This window comes from Megascapheus bottae, chromosome 8 (assembly GCF_031878675.1).
Source record: "Megascapheus bottae isolate mThoBot1 chromosome 8, mThoBot2.hap1, whole genome shotgun sequence".
In the NCBI taxonomy this organism is placed as follows: Eukaryota; Metazoa; Chordata; class Mammalia; order Rodentia; family Geomyidae; genus Megascapheus; species Megascapheus bottae.
Window position 1 is genome coordinate 24,886,196 of NC_143516.1, and position 27,496 is coordinate 24,913,691.

General features: G+C 35.1%; 1 protein-coding gene across 1 annotated transcript in view; it reads right to left on the reverse strand.

Moving 5' to 3' along the window:
• Lama2 (laminin subunit alpha 2) overlaps nucleotides 1–27,496 on the reverse strand; it is a 392,099-nt gene that overhangs the window by 149,040 nt on the left and 215,563 nt on the right. Inside the window, exons 21-29 of the mRNA XM_090337749.1 lie at nucleotides 27,029–27,209; nucleotides 23,682–23,818; nucleotides 19,604–19,840; nucleotides 16,404–16,547; nucleotides 15,292–15,471; nucleotides 15,001–15,189; nucleotides 14,785–14,918; nucleotides 10,418–10,535; nucleotides 3,566–3,700 (exon numbers count right to left, since the gene is read on the reverse strand). Coding sequence (XP_090193875.1) covers nucleotides 3,566–3,700; nucleotides 10,418–10,535; nucleotides 14,785–14,918; nucleotides 15,001–15,189; nucleotides 15,292–15,471; nucleotides 16,404–16,547; nucleotides 19,604–19,840; nucleotides 23,682–23,818; nucleotides 27,029–27,209 — 1,455 coding nt within the window. The remainder of the gene's footprint in view (nucleotides 1–3,565; nucleotides 3,701–10,417; nucleotides 10,536–14,784; nucleotides 14,919–15,000; nucleotides 15,190–15,291; nucleotides 15,472–16,403; nucleotides 16,548–19,603; nucleotides 19,841–23,681; nucleotides 23,819–27,028; nucleotides 27,210–27,496) is intronic.

The following is a 27,496-nucleotide window of genomic DNA, read 5'->3' on the forward strand; positions in this document are numbered from 1 at the left end:
AGGGCCTGGCTGGTATTTTTGAGCTATTTGCTTAAGGCTAGCACTCTACCACTTAAGCCATGACTCAACTTCTGGATTTTTTTCTTTGGTAGTTAACTGGTGATAGGGGTCTCATGGACATTCCTGACTGAGCTGGCTTTGAACCATGGTCCTCAGATCTCAGCCTACTGAGTAGCGAGGCTCATAGGCATGAGCTACCAGTGTCTGGCACCTCGCATTTTACATTGAGCCTATATACTCTATAAATACAAACGTGTATTTTTACTATTTGATAAATAAGGAATCTTAGATGCCACTGAAAATAAATCCCAGATGTGAGCCAAGGCAGTTTGAGTGTAGACTCTCTGCCTTCCAATGTACCAGGATAGAGGACATCATGATGTTTAATAGACAGGACATTCATCTGAAGCCCAGATTCCACCCAGAACAGGAATCAGTATGCTATCACACTACCTACAACACTGGGAATTAAAATAGCTCTTTTCTATTTGCCTCCCAAGCCTGTTTCAAAGATAAATAAAGTTGTCTGAATCCAAAAGTTGTACATTCCCTGAAGGAAAATATAAAAATTCAGAACATAACAATTTAGACTAGCTGTGTCTATTTTATGGAAGCATTTATGTATTTTTTAATTCATCTAGGGATTCTTCAGAAAATAGATCTAAATTGAAGATTCCTAAGGAACAAAAATAACCTTACTGGCCAGGATAGAAGACAATGAGTTTTATCCTAATAATGAAATTAAACTATCTTTTACTGAAACAAGCATCATGCCAATAAAATTCCATAATGTATTAGTTATAATTTGAGATTATACAAGTTAACACTACCCAAAATTATCTATTTAGCTTTATAGACAACATATAGTAATAAAAGAATATGATGCTAAAACTAGAGAATAATTATTTCAGGAATTCAAGGATAGTTAAAACCTATAGATGATCATCTACTAATTGCATCTTTTCTCCCATGGCCCCTCTGAAGGTGAGCATATGATATATTTCAATACTTTTCCCAACTGAAAATATGTCTAAGAAGCCAAGAATATAATCATGCTTCCTTAATATGACAAGAAATATTTTTCTTAAAATACTTATAATTACACTTATATGGTAAAAAGCTGAGATATTTACATTTAAATCAGAAATTAAATAAGAACTATTCTTTGATTTCACATTGTCTAAAAGACTGACTCAGTGGAAAATAAGTTGTTATAACACATATAGCTGTCAAGAAGCAACAAAATTTTGATCATTTAAAGCAATACTACTGTAACTATCAAAATAATAGGTGGCTTTTAGCAGTCCAGGAGTCAGTTTGAGGTCAGTTTTGGTGAAAAGATTTGCTAAACTCCATCTCCAAAATAATAAACAAAAAATAGGATTAATCTAGAAGTCATTGGCTCATGCCTGTAAGCCTCAGGAGGCTGAGATCTGAGGATCACAGTTCAAAGCTAGCTTGGAAAGTACAGTCTGTCACCTGTGAAAATCTTATCTCCAATTAAGCACCAAAAAGTCAGAAGTAGAGCTGTGGCTCAAAGTGGAAGCCTTGAGCAAAAATGCTCAGGCACAGTGCCCAGGATCTGAGCACATAACCAGAACCAGCAACATAAAAGTAGGATTGAGGACTGGCATTATCAAGCAGCATTCCTGAGTTCATATTCCATAAAAAATAATAAAATAACTAAAAAATCAATAAAAAACATAGAATAAAAATGAAATTGGTTGTATATCAAACACACATTCAGAATAACTGACTAAATAACAGCAGTTGGTAAGAACAGTGTTTGATCAAAAAGACATGTCAACCATTAAAATGAAAATATATTATATATAATTTAAGAAATATATTTTTTCTATATAGATTAGGTCATCTTTTCTGCAATAGACAAAATATGTGAATGGAGAAGGGTATCGTATTCCTAAGTTGAGGGAAGATAACTGAATAGTGTAATATACATAGTAACCTTTTCCAAGTAGACAATAAATTTTGATAAAAATTGTGGTAATAATAGGGCACAGATACAAAAGGGGGCACATGTGGCAGTAGGATCTTAGGTTTCTCCCTCTTGATTGCTTTTTATGGAAGAATCAACAACTTGGAGTGAGGGTGGGAAGAGGTGGGAGAGTTTGGGTTTGCAGAGGAGAAGGTGTGAAATGGTCACCTAAGAAAGTTCAAGAGGGAATGGACCAGAGGAAAGTTCCAGAATGGCAGAGCATCATACAACTTCCACTTTAAAAAGAGATCATATTGGGCTGGGAGTTTGGCCTAGTGGTAGAGTGCTTGCCTAGCATGCATGAAGACCTGGGTTTGATTCCTCATTACCACATACATAGAAAAAACCCGGAAGTGGTGCTGTGGCTCAAGTGGTAGAGCTCTAGCCTTGAGAAAAGTCTAAGGACAGTGCTGAGGCTTTGAGTTCAAGCCCAACAACTGGCAAAAAAGAGAAGAGATCATGTGTTTAAGATGAGTACGAACGTCTTATCTATTTTTCTATGAACACGCTGTGTGTAGAAGGAACATAGATGAAGGCAAGAGAAGAGTGGGATTTAACCAGTATAAGCTATAACCAGGAATAAACTATGTAAGGGTGAATGAGGGGGAGGAAAACAGGTGGGATGGGTATGTGTGATTCATAAAGGATGACAAGGGGCTGGCAGGGAAATATGGAGTCACCGTAAGTGAGAGGATACAATATGGACATTGATCCTGACAGCGAGAGACAGGGAGAGGTAGATTTCTATGTGAACAAGGTAAAGAACAAGGATCAGATGATGAGAGGCAGGAGATGGAGTTAGCAAAGCTGTGCAGAGCTGTGTGGGAATGAAGATGCCAGGGGCCCTTGGAGGAAACCTCTTCTTAAGGTAACTAAAGTCAAACCGCAGAAGAAAAGGCAGTCCTGAATGTTCTCTAGCAATGCAATGGTGGGGGAGAGCTCTGGGTGTTAGCATAAGTATTTTTTTTTTAAATTAAGAGCTACCTAAGTTCCATGAGAAACCAGTGAATTATAGAAAACCCAACTGAGAACTTTTGAGAATAACAATAAAGTACAATCATGTCAGGAGATATTAAAGGCAATAACACACAACTGCACCTAAGCTATTAGATATCTTATTTGTAAATGTAAAATTAGAAAATATCTCGACATTACATTTTTATATTAGCTTGAATTTTGGGTAATTTTTAACTTACTTAATTCTTTTTTTCCCCTTCTGGGCTAGGGACAAAACCCAAGGCCTCATGTAAGATAGGCAAGCCATCTGCCACTGAATTATACACCCATGTCTGTCAGTATGTTTTCCTTTTTTAATAGCTTCTGTTTTCTTTTTATAAAAAACTATATATTGCTCATGGTTAGAAAAGAAAACTTTATGTAAATTTTAAGCAGTTGTATCATCCCATGCTATTCAACTATGGCACCGTTTCTCTATTTCTTGACATGAACAAATGGAGTTTTCCAAGTTACCAATTTTCCATTACTTTATTTCTTGCCTGTTCTGTGTTAAATACAAACTTGCATTCCATGGGTAGGTAGATCTTGCCCAGGAAAGCCTCAGGTGCTCACCTGGCATATGGATGTTTCAGGGTCACAGAGGCTGCTGTGTCCGTGACACTGACATTGAACGCAGGTACCAAGAGTTGGTCTGGGAGTGCGGCCACCTGGCTCAGAACGCAGTCGATAAAATCCAGGAAGGCATGTCTGGAAGAAAACGGAAGCCAATGAGAACCGCCAAACTGTAAACCTTGTTTCAGTAACACTGAAGTTCTATATTTAAGGGCATTAACATCAGGAACACCAGTGTAGCTTTGATACAATGTATGCATATATGAATGCATGCCTGCATGCATGTATATAGATACATATGTATGCATGTATGCATATTGACCAGGTATTTACCCAGCCATGGATGCAAGGAGCACCTGTGTAATCGTATTTTAGTCAAGCAAAGCTTTCATTTGCAGCTACAGTTTTTATCCTGGAAAAAAAAAGCTTTCCACAGACATTTTCCCCCTTGAGAAAGAAGTTTATTTTTTAAATAACATTCTCATATGGACCAAAGACTGAATTCCAATGTGCTTGACAGCCTAAAATCTGCTCCTACTGTGTCTGATGGAGAAATAACAAATGTCCAATGAGAGTCAGCACAACAAAATTAAATAAATAAAAATGCCATGGATACATTATTTATATCGATGCGATTTAAGGACTGGAAAAGGCAGAAATTCAAAAATAATAAAAGCTCTGCGTATCTTGGGACTTAGTGGGCCACAATAAAACTTACATTTCCCTGATCTTTTTTTTTAAATTTTGCAATAAAAATTTGATAACCCACAGAAAATTTCTAGTGAAGCTGATATATGCAAAATCAAGACTTTCATCTTCATTCAGGTTTTTTTTTTTATTTTCTAATGCTTTCTCGAAAGAAGGTCACGTCTCTGGAGAATACTGTCTTGGGTTTCATGTTAATGCTTTCATATCTTCCAGAGTTTGCTTGATTTCTGATCAAGGGGTAGAATCAGAATATCCAGTGTCACTGAAGATTTCATAGAGAGTATTTCACCACCTTGCCTAAGTAAAATTTCTTTTTGACTTAGAAATATTCATCTCATTGGTGAAAGAAAAAAAATGATGACTGCTTAGTAGAAACAATTGGTTTGGATACCAACTTCCTTGTGGCCCTCCATCCTTTGTTTCTGCACTAAATTATCCAGAATGGAATATATAAAAGTTTCCTAGAAAGAGAAAATTGTAACTATCAGCATTCTTCCCTGCTTACTTTGATTTGTTTAATGTGTACTTCAATTAAGCACTTAATTAAGACTCTCTGCTCTTATCAGCCTGTAAGAAATTTTAATGTGCTTTAATAATGTCTCAGCTTCAAGCCAAAAAAGAATAATATTCACAGTACTTTTTTATCTCATTTGTCTCATGATGGACATAATCATATATTTTTAAATATTCATATTTTTAAAAATCACTTTTAACCAAATTTATCACACTGTTTCTGTCTGTGTGTGTGTCTGGGAGTGTTGGAGAAGGGGTTGTGGTTGGTAATTAATATACAAATCTGTATTTTGAAGAAAAGTTTAAACCAAGTCTTAGAAGAATAAAGTGAACAAACAGATAAAACTCTCCATCAAGGAACTATATTCAGTTAAATGTCATAGATGGAAATGTGCAGAACACCCAGATTATGCTCTCTGATATGTGCAAGTTTTTTTTTAATTTTTCTTTCCTGAATAGGCCTTCTGAAAGGATTTCATAATCATTTGTATTGATGTCCACTGCCTGGACTGAGCTCTTTTGAGCTCTGTATGGAATCTCATAGGCCTTACCCTATGATCTAATCTCAAAGTTATCTTTGGATCTTAAATATACTGATGCTTAGCACCACCTTTAAAAAATCTAACTGAATTGGAAGAGAGTGTTTGGTATGTAGGGATTGGTTCAAGCCTCCCAGGGCCTTAAAGCAGTCAGGGCTGAGATGTACTAGAAGATTGCTGCTCTGCCATGAACACAGCTTTACAAAGAACCTACATGGATCTGGGCACAGAGGTAATCTCAGTTACTAAGGAACAGGAGAGAGGAGAATTTCCTTTGAAGGCTATCAAGCACTAAGAGCTATAGAGATTCAATCCCAAGGATGAAGATAGTCATGATAGCAAACGTCTATCATGTGAGCTATACAGAGTGCACAGGTAGTCAGATTATAATCATAAACCATCCTTGAACTAAAGAATGACTCTTTATATGGAAATAACCAAACCAAGAATAAGAGCAGGGCTCAAGTAGTAAAGTATCTACTTAGCAAGTATGAGGCTCTGACTTCAAATCTCAGTATTATGAAAAGAATAATAAATAAATAAGCAATCCAGATTCAGCCATGGTAGCCTACCTAATGGGTAGGTGGACTAGCTTAAATAATTTCTGAAGCTTCTAACATTTTGGTTAAAATTTTGTCTGAAGGATTATGCTTCTAACAATTAGACTTTCCTGTATTGTGAAAAGTCTCTTAAAATATTTCAAAATACAGGGTGGATGCTTATTCCTTTTCAATTTCTTACTCACCTTATATATTTATGCTTTTTATTCTTGTTCAGGTATTTTTCAGTTGGAGATATTTCATTTCTTTATGAATCATCACAAAATTTAAAAGGATGGTTATATTTAATTGTAATAAAAAAGAACTACTTTTAAAAGTCTCATCTAAAATTTGTTTTGGGACACAAAGAAAATTAAAGAAAAGCCAAGTTACTTATTTTTTCCAGTTCATTTTAACTACTTTGTTTTCAATTTCAGACGTTTCCAAGGTTCTCATCCCATGTCCTAAATTATGCATAACTCAATTTTCTTCTGTTCTACTTCCATCTTTTCTTTCACAGCTTGAGGTCTCTTCAAAATAGTGAAATCAAATTTGTACAAAAATGTAAGAGCATGGAGAGACTAAAACAAAAGAGTAAAAAATCCAGCAAGTCCCAAAGTTGCACAACACATTCTTTTCTTCCCTCAGAGTCAACAACAAAGACAGCCAGTTGGGCAAAAGCCAGTAAAAACACTGTCTCATATCATTATCTGGAATTTTTTGTCCATGTTCAGTTAACTATATGTGATACATGTAGCTTTTGAATACTGCCTATTTCCTTACAGAAAGGTTTTGTATATCATAACACTTGAGTGTAAGCTTACTTACATTTTAGAAAAAGACTTATAAGGTTTAAGTTGCACTTTGAATACTGCTTAGCTGTGTGATCATGACACATCCTTTAGTCATCTGGACTTCAAAGACGGATTATCATAAATTCTAAGTGATGACAGTATATTAGAAAATGTGAGTTTCTAATGAAAATATCAAGCACTCAATAAGCAAGTTATAAGATTATTGTAAAGCTTAAATGATATACTTAACACTGGACATAAAATAGGTCCGTATATTTGCTTCTTTCCCAGATACATTTTGGGTATAGTTGCTGAGGGTAAAGTAAAAATAAGAGCAATTGTGAATGTTGTTCTAGTCTATTGTGAAAATTACAATGTCTGCCATATCACAGAACATTCCTCTATATTTATGCATACAGCCATATGATGAAGAAGGTTTTGGTCACCCCTAGACTGCATACACAAGGGTGGTGTCATAAGATTATATTGTCTAGTAGTGTCATAGCCATTCGCTTTGTATAATCTGCTTGAACATGATAAATTTTTTAATGACATAATTCTCACAAAGTCTTTAAGTCTACATGTAAGAAGATAAGTCGGTTGTAGGCTTTATACTTAGCATTTTGAATAAATTAGGCACTTAAAATTAGTTTTGCTACTTCAGAATCTTGAGTGGAGATCCAATACCCGCCATTCAACTGCCAATTAGGTATCCTATTAAGTATGGGAAGTAGGGTTAAGCAAAACCTAGAGATAATTGGTGTATTTCTGATTTCCATTGCATTGTTGTGGAGAAAAGCTTGTTTCATTGCTGTCATTTTCTATTCCATAAATATCTGCAGACAACCTAAAAACAGTACTTGTGTTAATTTAGGTGATGCCCAAACCAAAGCTGACCTGAAGAACAAATAATATACCATAAACTCATTGGCTCTAAGAACAACAAATTTCTTGCAAAAATTGTATTCTTTTTTTCACGTCTAGAAGCAATGTAGCTTATACTTCAAATAATAAATTGCAATAATTTAAGTATATTGAGGTCATAACATTTTTGATGAAGAAAACTGCAGTATAATAATATTAGAGGACATAGACAAAGGTTAAATATCTCTTAAAATGGTTATGCTTTTAGTGGCAACTAATTCTTTTTGTCCCTATATGTTTGGGAAAACCCCTAATATGAATATTTAGGAAGGCAGAAGTCTCTAGAACACCATAGATTTAGCCAAAACATTCTAAAGAAATTGCTTTGTATATTCAGTGCTGAAAACATATGTAACTGAAATAAGATGTTTTATTTCAAAACTGTTCTTAGTTTTTGTTTTGATGATTTGATTTTATGCCTGGGTAATTACTCTTTAGAATAAAGATGAATTCTTAATAAAATGTATAGTGGATTAGAGGCAATAGGTTGTGGGGAACACTTCAGGTAACTAATTATGAGAGATAAGCCTTTATCTTGAACTAAGATATGTCTGGAATTGTTATCTGCAAATAAGAACTTATGTGAAATTCACAGGACTTAGGAAAAGCTACACACACACACACACACACACACACACACACACACGGTTATTTGTATACTTAATTTTATTGATTGCAGTCATTTATCATTTGCTTTAGTTGGGCTAATTTATATTCGTATATGATGAAAAAATTACTCATATTAATGAAGAAGTATGGTTTAGAGTTTACAATCTGAAAAGTATTTGTAATATCTAAAATTTGCAGGAGAAGATGGATTGCATTAAAGTCATTTTATATTCTACCAACATTTTTGCTTGATAAGTAAATTCAGAAAAAAAGAGAGCTGTACTAATTTTCTCTTCCCCAAATCTAAAGGTCCACCTTGACTCAACTGAGTATCTTTTACATGAAAATAAAATTACATAATACACCTTCATTCTGGTGAATATAATGTAACCTTTCTATTCATTAAAATAAAAATATATGGGAAAAAGAGAAAATAAAATTACAGAGCCAGAGAATTTCAGAACTTCAGAAACCAATCTGTCATTTTATAATCTGAACAACTAAATAATAAACATCTTACCAAATACGATAATTAACTAAGATCACACAGCTGGAATAAATGTAACTTCAACTTGACTAGATAAATTGCAAATTCTCTGTCCTCTAGCTTTTTATTTTTCCATGCTCTCTGGAAACATAGTGCATTCACATATATTCACAATCTCATTTTTAATCATACACTGTGTAAATATGCACATTTGGAAGGGTGGCATATAATATGTTAGATTATAGACAGTCAGCCAGCCAGTAAGAAAGATAGACACAAGCACACACACACACACACACATAGATTAGTGATATGTGTACAATATATATACTAAAGAGGTGAATAATTTATTATATCAACGTGGACATATTTAAATGAGTATTGATCTCAGAGCAGTAACAAAAGGGCTTTACAATGATTTCAAAGGTATTTCACAAGATACTGGAATTATCCTATGAGAATATCCACTGAACAATGAGAAATCCAGGGGATGGTTACCAAGCTTCATGCACTTCAAGTTTACACTAAAATTATAACACTACAATGTATTTGTAGGTCAAAGTGCTGAGGTTAGCAACAAATAAAAGCAAGGGCTCTATCCCAGCAATAAAGCTAGGTAGGATTTGCTAAGACCAAATTCCTTTTATTAAGCTACTTGCTCCTCTCAGGAGAGTTATGTGCAGTGTTTGTAAGTTCTACTCTAGGTTTGAACTAGTTTCATTGTTGCCCAGACTTAACAAAAACCTTTCCAAATTTTATTCACCAGAGAAAATACATAAGTTTATTACAGATTAGTTAATCCTTGCACAGGTAGTTAGCTAAAATTGATAAAAATATTAATCAGACTACTCATATCAACTACCTGCCAGGCACCATGATGAGTGCTCAAGGTCACAACATGTTCAGTCTTTATAAGATGCTTAGGTTAGAGGAGTCACTGATCTGGGCATCTTAGGATATAACAGGTCCCACAATCCTCTTCTACCAGGAGTCAGACTCCAAGCTGCAGCAGTCCAAAGATGGCCACAGCTATTCAGGGACTTGAGAGTTTAGTAACTACAGTTATAAAGAAGGTTTACAAACTGTGTAGTCTCATCTCTCGTGCATTGTGAAACTGAGTTTCAAACTCCACTCTACCTTCCAACATTCTCGTCTTCCTTGTTTTGATTATTATTATTATCTTTAGGGAGCTGTACAAAGTAGTCGCCATTTAACAACAAAGTACAAAAAGTATTTTTAAAATAAAAGTAGTTTTTAAAATATAATGATTGAATAATAGTAGCATTGTTGGAATAAATTTACATCCTTCTGAGAACCCATGTTGATGGGAAAACCCCACTATTTACCACATAAATTCCCCCCTTTTTCCATTCTATATGGGATATGATCATATCTCATAATCACTCTTGTTTAAATGCTTCTAACTGTTCAGAAATGACACTAAGAACATAGATCAGTTATCAGAGATGGGCTTTTTCAGATATTATTATTTGCTTGACCGTATTTTCCAAAGTCTTTTACTTTGTAAGTATTTCTGTTCTGTGAGGATCAGTGATACCCAGAAAGAGTAGCATCATCTCTGATGCTATGCCTTCCTTGTGGTGTGAGTGAGAGATGAAATCCAGTGGGGCTGAGGATATGGACTAATGTCAAAGCGATTGAGCAAAGGTAATACTGGGGACACTTCCACTTGGCTCCTTATGGACATGGGGTTAAGCAGGTGACAAATAGCTGCCTACCTCACAGGACAAGCCAGAGTAGCCTGGAGGACAGTCACATTTTTCTATCAGTCGAGCTGGAGGAGTCACTGCTGTGATTTGTCCTGGTTCAGCCACTTCCATGGAGATTTCAGAAATCCTGGAAACAGCAAGCACATAGATAAAAGCACAGCCAGTTGAGGTTACCTCGTGAACACTGCAAGAAGAATCTTTTTTTTTTAACAACTTCAAGTGTATTCTATAACTTAGAAAATAACAGATAAGATTTCAATTGGCAAATAATAATTAACTATGATCATATGACATTTTTATATAGGTACATAGTGTGGGATAACTAAATCAAGCTATTAACCACATTGTTTTTTAATCTGCCTAAATTTCATTGACTCATATGTCATCCTCTTACAACAGCATTTTTGCTTCCTTCCAGACTGAGGTTACATATTAGCAAAAAAAATATCCACAGAAATCATAAGGAGCTTAGTAAATTGAAGGTCTGCTGTCCTGTTGAGATGTTATTAGAAAGATTTTCTTCCACTTTGTAAAATGTGAGTGGCTTGAGTTAGACATGACCAATTAATTAAACATTTATATTCTTCCAAGCAGACAACCCAAAGTCATTCTCCAATAGAATATTTCCTGTGGTCCTTAATGAAATTGCTTTCAATTTACTGCTACTTCCAACTTTTTCCTCTCAAGTCTCTGGATGTCCTTTCAAAATTTTAGAAAGCTATCTAGAATCAACAATCAAGCATGATCTAACCATATTGATCTTTCTGAGGATAAAGAGACTTTCAAATGAATATTCTTAACATCACTAAATAAATCTTTTAAATGACTTACATCACCCTTCCCATTGGTGGAAAAGTCCTTATAATTGAAGGAAAAATATTCATGGAGAAAATAGTGATGCCCATTTCATTGATTTGAAATTATAGATTAAAAATATATGCAGGGCCTGGAATGTAGCCTAGTAGTAGAGTGCTTACCTTCCATGCATGAAGCCCTGGGGTCGATTCCTTAGCACTGCATACACACACACACACACACACACACACACACACACACACACACACACGCACACACACACACACACACACAGCCGGATGTGGTGCTGTGACTCGAATGGTAAAGTGCTAGCCTTTGAGAAATCTCAAGGACAATGACCAGGACCTGTGTGTGTGTGTGTGTGTGTGTGTGTGTGTGTGTGTGTGTGTGTGTGTGTGTGTGCGTGTGTGCACGCAACCCACAAATTCAGACCACTTCATGATAAACTAACTGCAAATATGAAAATGTTCTGCAAATAAACTTTTAAATGAGACAATGAATTGTTTTGCTCCAGCAAAAGTCACCACCAATAGTTTAATGAGGTTGGCTCATAAACTTTATAACAAGCAGAGGTAAGTTTTATTGAATTATTGATGCACAGTCTGGTTTGACTAGCCCTGTAAAGATTAGTCAGCCTTGATGAAATACAGGTTCAGGGAAAATTCAGGGGTTAGTCTCCCCGTTATAGAGTACACACAATGGCGTAGGCTGTGAACAAGCCACACTCCTCCAGGAAGAAAGCATACACCTCTAGCTCCACCAAGACTTAGTAGGAGCAAGAAGATCATTTGGTATTTATTGACATTGTTAAATGTTTTTTTTTAACCGGTGATGTCAAGAGATTCTTACACATACCTGCACAAAGCTGATTAGCAAGTAAGAATTAAGAGAAATATAAATAATGGTAATAACAGATATGTCTACAAAAAGCAACTTTTCTCAGGGAGCTCTTTGGGATTCCCCAAAGGGTGGAAAGTTGGAAGACAGAGATAGAAAAATAATGAACTTGTTTGCAACGGAGATATGATTTCTGTTAAAGGACTAGAGCAATCGGTGGAAGGAAAAGATTCTATGAACTGAAACACAGCTTCAGTACCCTAGGAAAGAGGTTTGAAAAACAAAACCACTGCCCTGATAAAGATGAAAACAGTCTGAATCCCAAGCCAAATATCTACTATTACTCTTTAACTCTTTTGCTTCAGAAATGTAAAATTTTTACAATAATAAGGTATGGGATTATGTCATATTTGGGGAATAATATTCAAACTTGTTCAAAATTTTGTCATGACTCCTGTGTTTTATAAACCATTACTGCTAACGATCTGTCTAATTTGTTCCTATTATTGCTAGGTTACAACTCTGGTTTTTAGGAGGCACAGAAGAAGAGAAACAAATTTAAGTTTCACAAAGTTTTCACTAAAACAAAAGGATTTCATTTCATGATATCTGGGAAAGTATCGTAAGAGGAGATACATAGGAAAACATTAGCAACATTACAGATGAAATTGGTAAGTCAAAGAAAATATTGTGAACAGTGAATAACAACATTCTGTCAGTGCCACTGCTAAAACATTCTATAAACTATCAGACTTACTGTTGTTTGGGAGAATTTGCAAAATAATCTATCTGCATATACATGGTATAAAAATCTTTTTGTCTTCCACCATTTATACATATCTGATATTCGAAACAATAATACAGTTCATAGCAATTTTTAGTACATGATCTTCATTATTTCACATAAAAATAAACTCTAGTTGCTAAGAGAATAACAGGGTAACCATAAGATTAAAGATTACAAGGTAAATTTTGGTTATTGGTTTATTCTTTTACCTAAAGTCTCTGTATTAATCAAAAACAGTTTGGATTGTTACATGAAATAAGTGGTTTATAGCTCCATGATGTATTCAGTATAGCATAAAGATTAAAAATCAGCTTTTTTAGATTCATTACCTCAACAATAAGTGATGTCACACTTTTTCATCTGGTTTTCCTGGCTTGGTCTACTAATTTATCATGAATGACTATTTTGCAAACATATATTGATTCCATATGCTTAGAGAACGTAACAGAAAAACACCCCCACCCCCAGAAAAAGGAGAAGTTGAGACTCTATGAAATAAACTGAACTTCCTGGCTCTATGAGACTTATAACTGTGTGATTACTCAATTATTCCACTCAAAGTTGGTAAACAGAGTATGTGTGTACATGCTACTGATGTCTCTTCATTCTTTTAGTTTACATCTGTAATATTCTCCTTGTTACTTGTACCTTTCCCATATCTATAAATGTACTTGTCCCGAGCTCAGTGAGATGGCCCATGTCTGTAATCCTAGCTATTTAAGTGGCTGAGATCTGAGGATTGCGGTTCAAAGCCTGAATGAACACTAAAGAACCTGATTCTTATCTCCAGTTAACCACTAGAAAACAGAAAGAGGTGTTGTGGCTCCTGGGGTAGGGTGGGAGCTTTGAGCTGAAGAGCTCAGGGACAGTGCCCGGCGCCCAGAGTTCAAGCCTCACAATCTACAGCAAACAACAACAAAAAAATTGTCCTGAAAGTTTGACATCCTTCCTTTTTTAATCAAGTTCATAGAAAACAATAGCGCACACTTACTCTTTAAAATCATACTGTCCCATTAATTCTTTAAAACTGAAATTATTTCTGCCCTCCAGCCCTACTGAAACAAATGCTATGAATGTCTCCAGTGTGAGCATAGGCATCAGACCCATTCAGCCTCATTCTAAGTTAGCCTGTTTGGCTGGTGAAAATGACGAAGGAGCTACTCTGCTGTTTTGTTGCCCTCCTGCTGTTTTTCCATCATTTTTGATTTCTTTTTGATAGGTTTCCTAGTTGTTATAGGTAATGTTAAATAGGCAAATAGAAATATGATATGATCCCCTATGGTACATAGAGGAGAATAATCATGGTTGCAAGAGACTGGACCAAGCTGGCTATGTCTGGTTCACCTGTTGTCTTAAATAGGTGACTTCCTTTGTAATCTTATAACACCTTATAGTGTAGAGTTAATTATATGTTATTAATTTTCTCAATTTTTTTGTCAGTTGTGGGGCTTGAACTTAGGGTTTTGGCACATCTCCTCAAGATTGATGCTTTACCACTTTGAGCCACAGTTCTACTTCCGGTGAGACAAGGGTCTCATGAACTCTTCCAGTTCAAGATGACTTTCTGATAATAAAATAAAAATATATAGATATAGATAGATGTCTTTTAACTGAAATCCTCAGATCTCAGCTTCCTGAATAGGTAGAATTACAGGCATGAGCCTTTAGCATCTAATTTTCTTGAAAATACAACTGGCATCTTAAATTTACAGTGTCTAAGTTAGATTCAGTACTTTCCCCTTTACCTTGCTTCTTGTACTTTTTACCTTATGTGGGAAATGACAAGAACTTCAATCAGGAAGGTATTTGGTCTTCTATGATCAGATCATTAAAACCATACGCTAAAAATTAGCCCCTTGAAACGTACCTGAGTTCTCCCTGATTTCCATACAGGCCTGAGGAGAAAATCATTTGACTATTTGCTGTCCTCACCTACCTGCTTTGCCGTACAACATTTCCATAAGAAGCCTTGATAAGAATGTAATGAATGTCATATAGTACATCCAAGAAGTCTTCCCGGGTCACAGTCCTACCGACTCGAGGATCATCACCATAGTATTTCCATTCTCTCTGTCAATGTGAGAAAGCAAACATTGTCGAAGCTGAAAGCAGAACCACCAGAATCTTTGCCGCAGCCAATGAATAACTTTACCTCTGTCATTTCAATTTCATGTCTTGTCAATTGGCCAATGAGTGGGGCAGCCATATGCCTGATGATAATTCTAGCATGAGTGGGAGTCCCTCCTCGAATGATAACTTGAGGTTTATATGTAGACACGCCTATTTCTTCCCGAGCTTCAAAATAGATTGTGTACTTGAGTTTGCCCCCGTAGGCCATCAACTGACAAAACAGAAGGAAGAGTGATGATTTAGGTATATCTCTGAAGAGCTTCATTCTAAAATCTTCTTTTTCTCTGTTGGGTGACTTTAGACAATGTTTTACCTTCTTTCCTTCAAATTGTTCGGGGAGTTTCCAGTAGAAAGGTTCCAGGTGGAGATCTTCTCGCACTCGATCCATGTCTGCCACAATCTCTGGGTGCAGGAAAGTGATACCTTTGGTTGTAGTGTGCTGCAGGGCTTCATCCACCAATGGCAGAATGGTCTGCTCAGCCTCCAGTGTCACCTACATGGGGCAGAGCACAGTGGAGAGCTCAGGTGATGTCTGTGGGATTCCCTTTTAAAATGAAGTTATGGATGGTTTGCCCATCCATACACAGTGCCTGCTCCCTCTTAGCTAAGGTTTTCTCACAGGAAAAGGGACTATCACTGAGGATGAGGACACTATACAGTAGAAGAAAAATCCTTTTGGTGCTATTGCATGGTACAAATAACAGTATCTGACAATTGTAATCTTTTATACTAATGCAGTAGAATTCCTAAGTAGGAAGAGCTATGGGAAAATGAAAGTTGTTAAAGCAAATGTGTTCTTTGGCAGAAACCAAATCCTGGTTTTGATTACTATGTCCAGTCCTACCACTGTTGCTGTCCCGGCACCCCCAGCAGTCAGAACACAATGTCTTCCTATGCCAAATCGCAATGATACTCTGACACTGCCTCTCTTTGGCTTTATGTCCACATCAGAAGTAAGAGAACTTTTTAATCTTTTAGTGCCAGCCTTGAGGCTTGAACTCAGGACCTGAGACCTGATTCTAAATGATTTTTATGCTCAAGGCTAGCAATCTACACTTGAACTACAGCTCCACTTCTGGCTTTTTAATTAGAGATTAGAGTCTCACAGATTTTCTTGCACAGGCTGGTTTCAAACAACGATCCTCAGATCTTAGCCTTCCAATCCTAGCTCATTTTTCAGGTATGAGCTTTGGGTGCTTGGCTAAAAGAACTCTGTTGAAGGAAGAATTTACAGAAGGCGTTTATTCTAGTGATACACTAGTGGCACACCAGTGTCTTTCTCCTCTCTGAATGTGCACAGGGGGAAAGGTGACTTACATGGTTTTTAACATTTCCTCCTCCTCCTCACTGTCTAGCTACAAGATGCTGGCAGGGCTCGCCATTATACCACAACACTATTACATGGCTCAGTGGCTCTGCGCTCACCCAGGTGAGGATCAGCCCTTTGGCTTCTGAGCACTGGCTGGTAACACCAAAGCAATAGCAGCTGCTGCAGCCGAGTGGGTCCTTGGCATCAAGTCCAAATTTGCCTGGTCGGCACCTGTCACAGTGCACGCCTTCCACGTTCACCTGAGGAGAGAAAGGAGTCCCTTAAAGCTCAAATAAACAAACTTGATAGGAGGGAAGTGATGGGGAAGTAATTGAAGAATGAATGTCAACAACACAATTCTTTATAATCACAAAACACACCCAAACAGAACAACACTGATATTAGATCTCAAATGGGATACATATATATATGTAAATATATATATATGTATATATATATAGCGTCTCCTCTTGCTACCAGTTGTGGGGCTTGAACTCAGGGCCTGGGTGCTGTCCCTGAGAGTCTTTGTGTTCAAGGCTAGAGCTCTACCAATTGAGCCACAGCTCCACTTCTGGATTTTTGAAAGGTTAATTGTAGGTAAGAGTCTCACTGGTACTTTTCAGCCCTGCTAGCATTGAGCCATGATCCTCAGATGTCAGCCTCCTGAGTAGCTAGGATTACAGGCACAAGACACCAGCACTCACTCACCTATGATGCCATGTTTTTTAAAAGTTCATATACATATACATACATATAAATATGTGTATATATGTACATATATATATATATACCTCTATGAATAAGGGTATGTCTAATTGTGTTTTAAATCTAAGTTGCACATTTCTAACCATTCTGCTATGTGTAATATGAAACATTCATGATAATTTCAAAAACAAAGTGAAAACACTGATTCTTAGAGACTCCTCTACGCAGTGTTTTGAAACAGAGGCAGGTATGTTTAGTCTTTTAAGGAACCTCCATAATGCTTTCCAGAGTGGTTGAATAAGTTTATGATCCCACCAACAGTGTAGTAGAGATCCCTTCTGGCCATATCACCACCAGTATGTTACTAGATTTCTTCATTATGGCCATTCTACCTGGGGTAAGGTGGAATCTTAATGTGTGTGTGTGTGTGTGTGTGTGTGTGTGTGTGTGTGTGTTTGTGTGTGGGTTTTTTTTTTGCCAGTCCTGGGCTTGAGCTCAGGGCTTGAGCACTGTCCTTGAACTTTCTCAAGGCTAGAACTCTACCACTGGAGCCTCAGCACCACTTCCAGCTTTTTTCTATGTATGTGGTACCAAGGAATCAAACTTCGGTGTTCGTGCATTTTAGGCAAGCACTATACCACTAGACTAAATTCCTGGTCCAATTAATATTTTGATTTGCATTTCCTATGATCTGGTAATTCAGCAATACCATTTGTGGACATTTACCCAAATAATCACAAACAAGGTCATACTAAACCTACCAGCACAACTATGTTCATTGCAGCACTATTTACCATAACTAAGATACAGAACTAACCCAAATGCCCTTCACTAGATGAATGGATCAAAAAGATGTGGTGTATATATGCACAATGGAGATCTATACCTTCAACAGAAAGAATGAAATTGGCACATTCATAAGGAAATGGAAAGACCTGGAAAAATTATATTAAGTGAAGCAAGCCAAGCCATGCGTAAGTTCATATATAATGAAGTGTATCAAAATGAGTTTCAAGAATTGGAAACAACAGGTTCTTTTTATATCCTCTATGTGGTTGTTTTTATTTGTTTTTTTTATCTTGTTTTAGTTTTCTATGTCCTTTGTCTTGTATATAAGCTTATCTGATCTGTGGAAGGGATTCACAGAAGGACAAAGGATAAACTAATACATCAATAATATTCACTAGACACTATGTTGAAAATGAACCATAAAACTTGGGGGAAAGAGGAGTGGGGAGTGGTAAGCTGGATAAAATGAGGGATGTAGTAGTGGTGTCTAAAAAGAAATGTACTCATTATCTTACTTTCATAACTTTAACCCTCCTATCCATCACCTTTGCAATAAATAAATACAGTCAGGAAATTAAAATTATCTATTTTATAATTGATATATGTAGAATGATATATGTATATCTATTATATGAAATAAATATGTGATAAACATAATTGGGTAATAATATAGCACTGTATTCTCTGTACTTGTTGGTGTTCTTCCTGAAAGAGGTGATTTTGGATAAATCTTCAGTAATGTATTAAGAATAAATGCCAAATATTTTTGACAAGAAATGCACTCACTACCTTGCATATGTAACTGTGACCCTTCTATGCATCACCTTAACAATACAATTAAATTAAAAAAGAATAACCATTAAAGTTTCCTTCTTTCTTGCCTTCTGACTCTCTGCCAATACTGTTTTAACTTGAAAAGCTACCTCTGACACAGTTTCATTGCTTTTATTCTGGGACTGATTTTTCAGAAATAAGTAAAGGGAAAAATCAATCCCTCTTATCTTTTTAATTGGCTGTTTTTCTACATGATTTAGCAATATTAATGAGGGCTGAAATTTTACACAGATTCACTGTTTTTAAAGTCAGTGTTTCTATGTGATGAAATCTTCCTGAACTTCCACAGCAGCAAATGTATTTTTCAGTATACGCTAGGAGAAGAAGGTTTTCACAAGCTTGATTGTTTACCTGGTGATATTTAAAGAATATTCCTTCTTGATCTAGTCCAAACATTATCCTTGAATAGGGAATATATAAAGAAAAAATACTTTAAATCAGATCCAAAGGAGCATAGGCTCCATGGTGTCCCTCTTTTGTAATAATTAATACACATATAGGACTCTCTTAGCTGAGGATTAGCTATGCACATATGGTCATACAGACTGTGATTAACAAAATGAACTCTAGGTTATGGAAAGCACAGGTTTATCTTTGTGAATGTTGATTTTAATACACTATGTGAAGGTATTTCTTTTCTTTTTTTGCCCACTTATGGTTAATCTCATGTGGTTACTCTGACTTCGTTAGCTGATATATCTGTTTATTTGAAATAGGGATGGGAAAGGGGAAAACAAGATGAATGGGAGGGGATGGATGGAGTTAAAGGGAGACAAAATATGAGAAGGCATATTAAGGTTTGAGAAGTATTATACCCACTACCTGACGTAACTGTAACCCCTCTATACATTATCCCAACTAAGTATTTTGAATTGTATTTTAACATTATTTTTACCATTTAGGAAAGTTGTTGAGCTTGCAAGTTTATCTGTACGCCAATGAATACACGCACACACATATGCCCTTGCTGCCTTCCAGGAATACATACCTTACAAGTACATTGGCCAGTCTGATCACTACAGAAACATTTTTTTGTCGCTGAATCACAGGTTGTGGCATCTGTACCTGGCAGGAAACAGTCACAGAGGCTGCAGTGAGGGTAGTTCCAGTGCCCTCGATTGCACTCTGTGCATTTTGCACCAGAGAATTTTGGATGACAGTTGCATTGGCCTGTATTTACATTGCATTGGAAATTCAAGGATCCCACTGTGCTGCAGTTACAAGCCTGGCGAAGAGAGAAAAACAGCAACTATTAACATCCCTTGATAGGAAACATCTTAAAATTTTAATCCTAATGTTTGCATGCTTCATTAAACGGATATTCATCATGCAGCTCTTATGTGTTTGCTACTATTTTAGCTTGTTCTCTTGGGAGACATTAGTGAACATAGACATTAAAATTGCTTCCTGCATTTAGGAAAATAAATGTCTAGAAACCACAATGTTAAGTAGATAAGAATGAAAACATATTTTCTTTGTCTTTTCATTACGAGGAAAGGTTAGGTGTGGGTTTTCTTCAAACACTTTTTGTTTCAAAGATTAAACCTTAGACAAGCTCATCTCATTACTTGTATCACAAAAAAGAAATTTCCAGAGACATACTTTCTACCAAGAGGAGAATCTTCATGGGTAATAGGGGAGATGTGAAATGCTCTGAGAACCCAACAAACAGAAACAAAGCAAACATGTAGAAACCAAGGAAAGCTTAGCAGAGAACTGATATGTGGTATATTGGCTTTTGATTTCAGTTTACAGGTGACCTTGAAATATTTTACTGCTTTTTTCCTTTATCTTTTTTCCTTTATCTTACATGTACACATTTTCTAAACTCATGGAATATGTTTTTTTTGTTTGTGCTAACACATTAACAATTGTACTGGAACTAATTAAATTCTTTTAGGTAGAGAACATGGTTAGTTTTTTTTTTTAATCTGATTTAAATCTGTTTTTTTTTGTTCCAAATTTGTCTTTGATTTTATAACTATCATATGAATTTTATCCTTAAGGATCAATTTAAATCTTCATAGTACATTAATATTGTCTTCCTGCCCAATCTATAATATCAAAATATTCTTGCTAATCGCCTGTTTGTTTACCTTCTTGAGGTGTTTGACTCAAATTTGTTGCCTATTAATAGCTCCTCATTTTTCAATAGCAAAAATACGAAATATCTGCTAACACATTTGTTGTCTAAAACTAGAGCACTGATTTTTGAAGGATAGTTGACTGTACAAATAGACCCTGGGATCTGTCCAAGTCAGAAAGCTTATTCAGGAAGTTATAGTGGAGAATAAATGAGCCCATTAGCCATATGTTTAGATAGCACTATACCAATATCAAACTTAAATCATAATTAGATGTAATGTTTATTTAGCAACAGAGGATTTATTCACTATTCCCCAGCTAGTGAAAAATGTCAGGCTTTATACTCTATTTCAATAACAGCTCAAATGATGTGTGTGCCCACATGTCAGAATGAAGAAATTATCCATGACACAAAGAAAGAAGAGCTATAAATCTCAAATCACTGTTTGTTTAAACTATATTGATCTAAGTTATTAAGTGTTAGAATTTACACTTACAAATACTTATTTTGTGATTTCTACATGTTTTTTTAAATGTCTTCATAATGGTAAAATGCATAGCTATTCAGACATTTTGATTTTTACCAGTGACTCAAAGTAATGGACTTTTTAAATATTTAATCAATATGTAAACCAATGATCAGCAAAATTAATAATACCCAAATTAATTGTTTATGCTGAGACTCAAACTGAATTATATTGATTCACATTCTGAACATTAGCCATTCACTTAAAAAAATCTTTATTGAAAAACTTGTGAGCAGGAGGTTATAGTTACCTAAGTAAAGTAATAAGTACATTTGTTTCTACACACTGTTACCTCATCTCTCATTTTCTCTCACTTGTCCCTCTCTAGTCTTTGTTCCATGGGCCATCTAGGATACTTCTGTTTATCACATTTTAATATGATTTAAGTTTTCCTCAAAAATATGAAACTATGATGTTTACCATATATGCAATATTTGAACATAAAAATAAGACATTGCTAAGAAAAATTACACAGACCTAAATAAATGTAAAGTCATATCACATTCATATACTTGAAGACTCAAGATTCTTAAGCTGTCAGCTTTTTCCAAATTAATATGTAGATTCAATATAATCCCAATCAAATTATAGAAGACTTTCAAGTAAAAAAGTTGGGAGTTTGAATTGAAAATATATATGGAAATTCTAAGTATATAAATACGTCAATAACAAGGGAGTAAAGACTAGAGCTAGAGAGCTTGTAATAACTTAGGTTCATTCTGTGCAAGAAAGTTATGGAAATCAAAACATTGTAGTGTATATTTAATGATAAATATACATGAATACATAGGGAATACATTTGATTAGGAAAGGGGAGCCAGTAATTTCATGTTTAATAAAATAATCTTTCCTACAAATGATATTAGAAAAATCGAATATCTTCAATGAACTTTATGTCAAAGTTTTATGTCACATCACATAAAATTTTTAAACACAATATAAATAAAAATTGAAGAGCTAAAGAGTAGAATTTCATGAAAAGAAAAAAAAACATAGGAGAGGCTGGAGTTGTTAGCTAGTTCAAACCTTTTTACCACCAAAGAAAACATAAGAGAGACATCTATAAATTTGACTTGGGAAAATAGATACTTTTTAGAATAGTACCTAAAGAGCAGGAATCATAAAAAAGATAATATAAAGTTAGTATTTCTAAAACTCAGATAAAATGCTAAGTAAGAATCAAGCTCTGTTATCACATAGTATATAGTTACAAAATATATGTATGGTAAAGGACTTCTTTATGAAATATAAAAAAGTATATTTAAAACTCATTATTAAGAAAACACTTAATCCAAAATAAAAATAGCCAAAAGTCTGTAAGTACTTCTTAAAAAGAGATACACATGAGAACTAAATAAAACTTAATTCGAACATTGTTAAATACTTAGTAGTAACTATAAAAGATATGAATGCACACCCAACAGAATGCTTTGAATTAAAAGTGGTCAGAGTTTCAGTGCTAATCTGGAAGATGTAAATGTTCTTGTGAGTAGAAGTAAAAACATGTTTATAAATAAGCCTTTGACTTGTATACCAGTGTTGACAGCGTAATTATATATAATAGCTCCAAACTGGAAATGAGTCAAGTACTAATCAAATGTAAATAAACAAGAAATAATATGACATGGAATAATTAAGATGATCAACTTTCAGATGCATGTAAGAAAATGAATGAATTGGAAAATCATCACATTAACTGAAGGAAGCCAAATCCAACTACCCTGACAGAAAAATAGCAACAGTGTAGGATTCCATTCAAAGATAGTTGTGAACATGGCAATTTTACTGTATTAGAAGGAATAAAAAACAGTAGTTGGTCACTGAGGGAGGAATTGACAACAAAGTAAAGCAACTAATGTTTCCATGACTCTAATTGTTAATCAAGACTCAATACAAAATATCTCATACAAAAAGAAAAAACAACAGAAAATGATACATTGAGCTTCTCTGATTGTGATATGCACTGGGTATCATCTGTAAGCCTTCTCTTTCTGCCAAAATGAATGAGTTTTTGTCTTCAAGCTAAAGGTCATCAGTATGACTCTTAGAATCGTTTTAACTACTTCCTGAAATGTCACCGTGGAGGTATTTCTGGAGACTTTTACTAGATCACTCAGTAAACTTCCCATTGGCTTGCACAATGCCAGTATATTTCATGTGATCTAACTAAAAATGAAATGTTTGCTTTCTGCTCTCACTATAGAAATGTCTGTTTCTATTTCCCATATTTTTATAGGGACTGTGGATTCAGCTGAATAAATGTGTACCAAATTCTCTCACCCAACAATAAAATGAAAGATAATGAAAGTGGCTGCAGTGAGCTCTCTGACAATTCCTCATTTCTGTGATGCCATAGTGGGATTTGAAATGTCTAGTTTTAGAACTCTACTGAAACCAAAAACAATAACAAACTTACCAAAAACTGCCAGATGACCAAGTGGGTCGGTCACTCACCTTACAACCAGTGACAATGTTGTGGCCCCAGGTATTGGGCGCACAGGTGGAACATCTTTCTCCAATGGTGTTGGGAGGGCAGATACATTGTCCAGTCTTTGGGTCACAGTTATTCCCCAGATGGGAACAGTCACAAGCTTCACAGGGATAGAGAAGAAACAAAGCCAGGTCAAAATGTTGTGATTTTAGAGCTATCTTTAAACGACTATTTCCCAAATTAGGCATTTCTAGATTTACTATTAAGTGAGGAAAGAGTTGGTGTCATCAAATTCCCTCTTAACGGAAAAATCTCATGGCCAGATCCAACAGAGTTTAAAGTTTTTGTCTGTGTAGTTGTTTAAAGTTAATATCTTTTTTTGTGTGCTATAAAAAATACATTATTCTTTTTTGCCCATAACTGAGTTTCAACATAAAAACATAAATTTGGTAGTCCTCTTAAGTCTAGTACAGCATGAATATAATTTTAAATGACACAGAATATTTCAGTTTTGCAAATATTTAAAATATTTAAAAGTAGTTTAGCAACGGGAGCATGGCCTAACAGTCAAATGCATGCCTAGCATATATGAAGCCCTGGGCTCAATTTCTTGGTACCACAAACATGGAAAAAGCCAGAAGTGATGCTGTGGCTTAAGTGGTAGAGCACTGGCCTTCAGAAAGCCCAAGGGTAGTGCCCAGACCCTGAGTTCAAACCCCAGAACTGGCATTAAAGTCATTTTAATTTTTATTTATCACCTTCTGGTATTTCTTTCAAGAAACTTTCATTCTGTTTCTCAGAGTGTTTGATAGGAATGTGAATTCCCTATAGATTGCATTTCATGAAACAATAACCAAACAAAGCTAAGGGAACTCTTCAAAGCTATGCAAAATAAGGAATTCTTGTTTCTTATTATCAGTAGTTGGGCCAACTACCTAGAATATGTTTTATTACATTGTAATATGCTTAATATGTTTTAATACAGATTTTAATTCCAAAGAACTGAAAAATGAGAGTAGAAAGATCAAATACCGGAGCTCAAATTTATGACTAATATTTTGAGAAATCTTTTGACTGGTTAAATGATGAATAAACTATTTTCATTGAATACACTTTGGATATTTGATTAGTTTCAGTTTTTTAAGAGTACAACTATTAGTGCTTATGATATCTTATATCAGTTGCAAAAAAGTTTTAGCACAGTAGTAAATGAAAAAGAGCAGTAATAAATATCAATAATTACTGTTTTTGTCAATATGAATGTGATTGGTTATTTTAAGCCAAAGGATTTATTTCATATGCACCATTCATTAAAAGGAAAATAGTAAGCATGATGTTTGACTTTATGCACTAAGAAATATCTTGGGACAGTTTGAATCATTATTTGCAAATAGAAATTCTCTAAGTACGTCTTCAGGGGAATACTAACAATGAACACAAAGGAAATCTAAGCAATTAGCTAGTTTTCTCTTGCCAAAGCACAATGTTTCCACAATTAATAATATGATTAATATAACTGAGGATGAACACATAGTATTTAGCATCACAGGAATTTCTCTGTATTTCATTGTCATTAACAAATTCAAAATAGTATTATGTAGATACTATCATTGTCCTAATATAATGGGTGAATTTTACAGAGAAAAATCAAGACTGAATCACGCTGTCAAGGTCACAAAACTAGTTACCAATGAATCTACTGGGTAAATCCAGGATGCTCAATGAAAGTCATGCCGGTAATCATAAATGTTATCCTGCCTAGATGGTGCTTTATTTTCCATTCTGCTTCTCTGGCTTAGAATGCTACCTGGTCTGTATTTTTTAAATGCTATCACCATCTTGTAATTTTTACCTATTTTTCATTCTATCTGTAACTTGTTAGTAGGCATGGATAAATGTGTGATATCTTCACATTAATTTATAATGAGCTGAAATATTAGGAAGAAGTAGATTTAAAGTATTTAAAAATGCCACCTCATAACTTACTTTTTAATTTTTAATGTCAATAGTTTCAACATTAATTTTGCACATTAATTTTTGTATATTAATTTTACATACAAGCTTCATCATGTAATCTTGTTGGACCATAGTCATATTTCCCCATAGTCTTTACTTTCTAAAATGAATCTTTATGGTTACTGTAAAGGTGACATACAGAGGGGTTCCAGTTATATAAATCAGATAAAGAAACCCATTTCTTTTGTAGTTTCACCCAGTCCCTTGTTCTCTCCCAGTTTTTCCTTTCCAGTCTCACAATGTATAGAGTTCATTTTCAACATAATGTCTAATGAGTATCATTACTGTCTTTATTCACTCTGTGTTCCACCATTTCTCTCTCCCCTTTATCCTCCCGAAGACAGATTTTGACTTTTAAATGTACAGGGATATTGCCTTGTAGATCATATACAAATTCTTATAAAGCCTGCAATTATCACAATAATTTTAAATGGTTTGTTTTATGGCCATGTGTCTAAAATGCCAGGTAATATCTAAAAATTAAAATTTATTTAAAGAATTTTAAATACATTCCTACTGACACTCACATACATTTTCTATGGTAGTCAATAATAATAATAATAATAAATTCTTACCATGTAAATAAGACTACAGTATAGATGCATCATTAAAGTTTAATTAGTGAACTTAGAAAACAGAAGTGAGATTCAACATCATAATTGTTGGAGTAGGATCAATTCTAAACTAATAGCAGCATGTAATTCAAAGATTCTATTCAATCTTTTTACTTTCCCATTTGTGCTTTTGAAAGTTGTATTCCTAGAGTATATTGTTTGTGTGAAGGCTCTAGAGGAACATGGAATATTACTGGAAGGATTCATGTTAGAAAACCCTTTTCTTGTCTCATGTACTAATTATTTACAGCCCAACTTGCTTTTCTCCCCAGATCTCACAGTTTTCAAGGCACCTAAGAACATAGATAAAAACCATATGGCTTCTTCTAGGAAAACCCTACTAAATTATTTGATTCTTGTCTCGTTTGCAATAAGTAGGGGAGCTGGAATGTCTTTGCTTTGGAGTAGATCAGTGATAACACTGACATAAAAAATCATTGAACATTTGACTTTCCAGCAGTAGGAAGCATTGAGGAACTGGCAGAATATAGGTCACAGACGGGGAACAACATGCTGGAATTGGGAGTCTGCTGATGGATTTTTCTTTCTTGACTACCTGCAACTATCTAGGGCAGATGTTTTAAGTGGCGGTGCACTGTACTTGTGCACTTTACTTGAAAGTAATTATGATTATTTATTAAGTGAACTATTCCGTATCACATACTTGTCACTGAGCATTTTTGTTAATAGAAGAGACTATTACAGAAGTCAAGACTCGAACACCAGTCTTATTTACATACCTGTGCATCCTCCTTCTTGGAAGTTGAAATAGCCATGGGCACAGCGGTCACATTTCTTTCCTGTGACCCCAGGCTGGCACCAGCATTGTCCATTCTCTTCACAGTCAAAGGATTTTGACCCAAAGGAATTACAGTTACAGGGAATACACCCTTGTGTGGATTGTAGCCCAAAGGTTTGAGGCTGGCATAGAAAAGGAAATAATACATTGGAATTTTAGTAACTAACTCACAATGAAGTGAGAAGCACATGAAAGAGATCAGGCAGGAAAAGAGGAAGCAGGGGTTATCAGGATTCCTTCCTGATGTTAGAGCAATTAAGCTGTTATTGAATAGGGGGAATGGTTTCTGATATCCAAAAAGAAAATGGAAATGGTTTCAAAATACCATCAATACCATCAATTCGAATAGCAGAAGTAGACATTATTCTTTTTTTCCAGTTATATTTTAGTCAGCTGTTCTTTATATTTG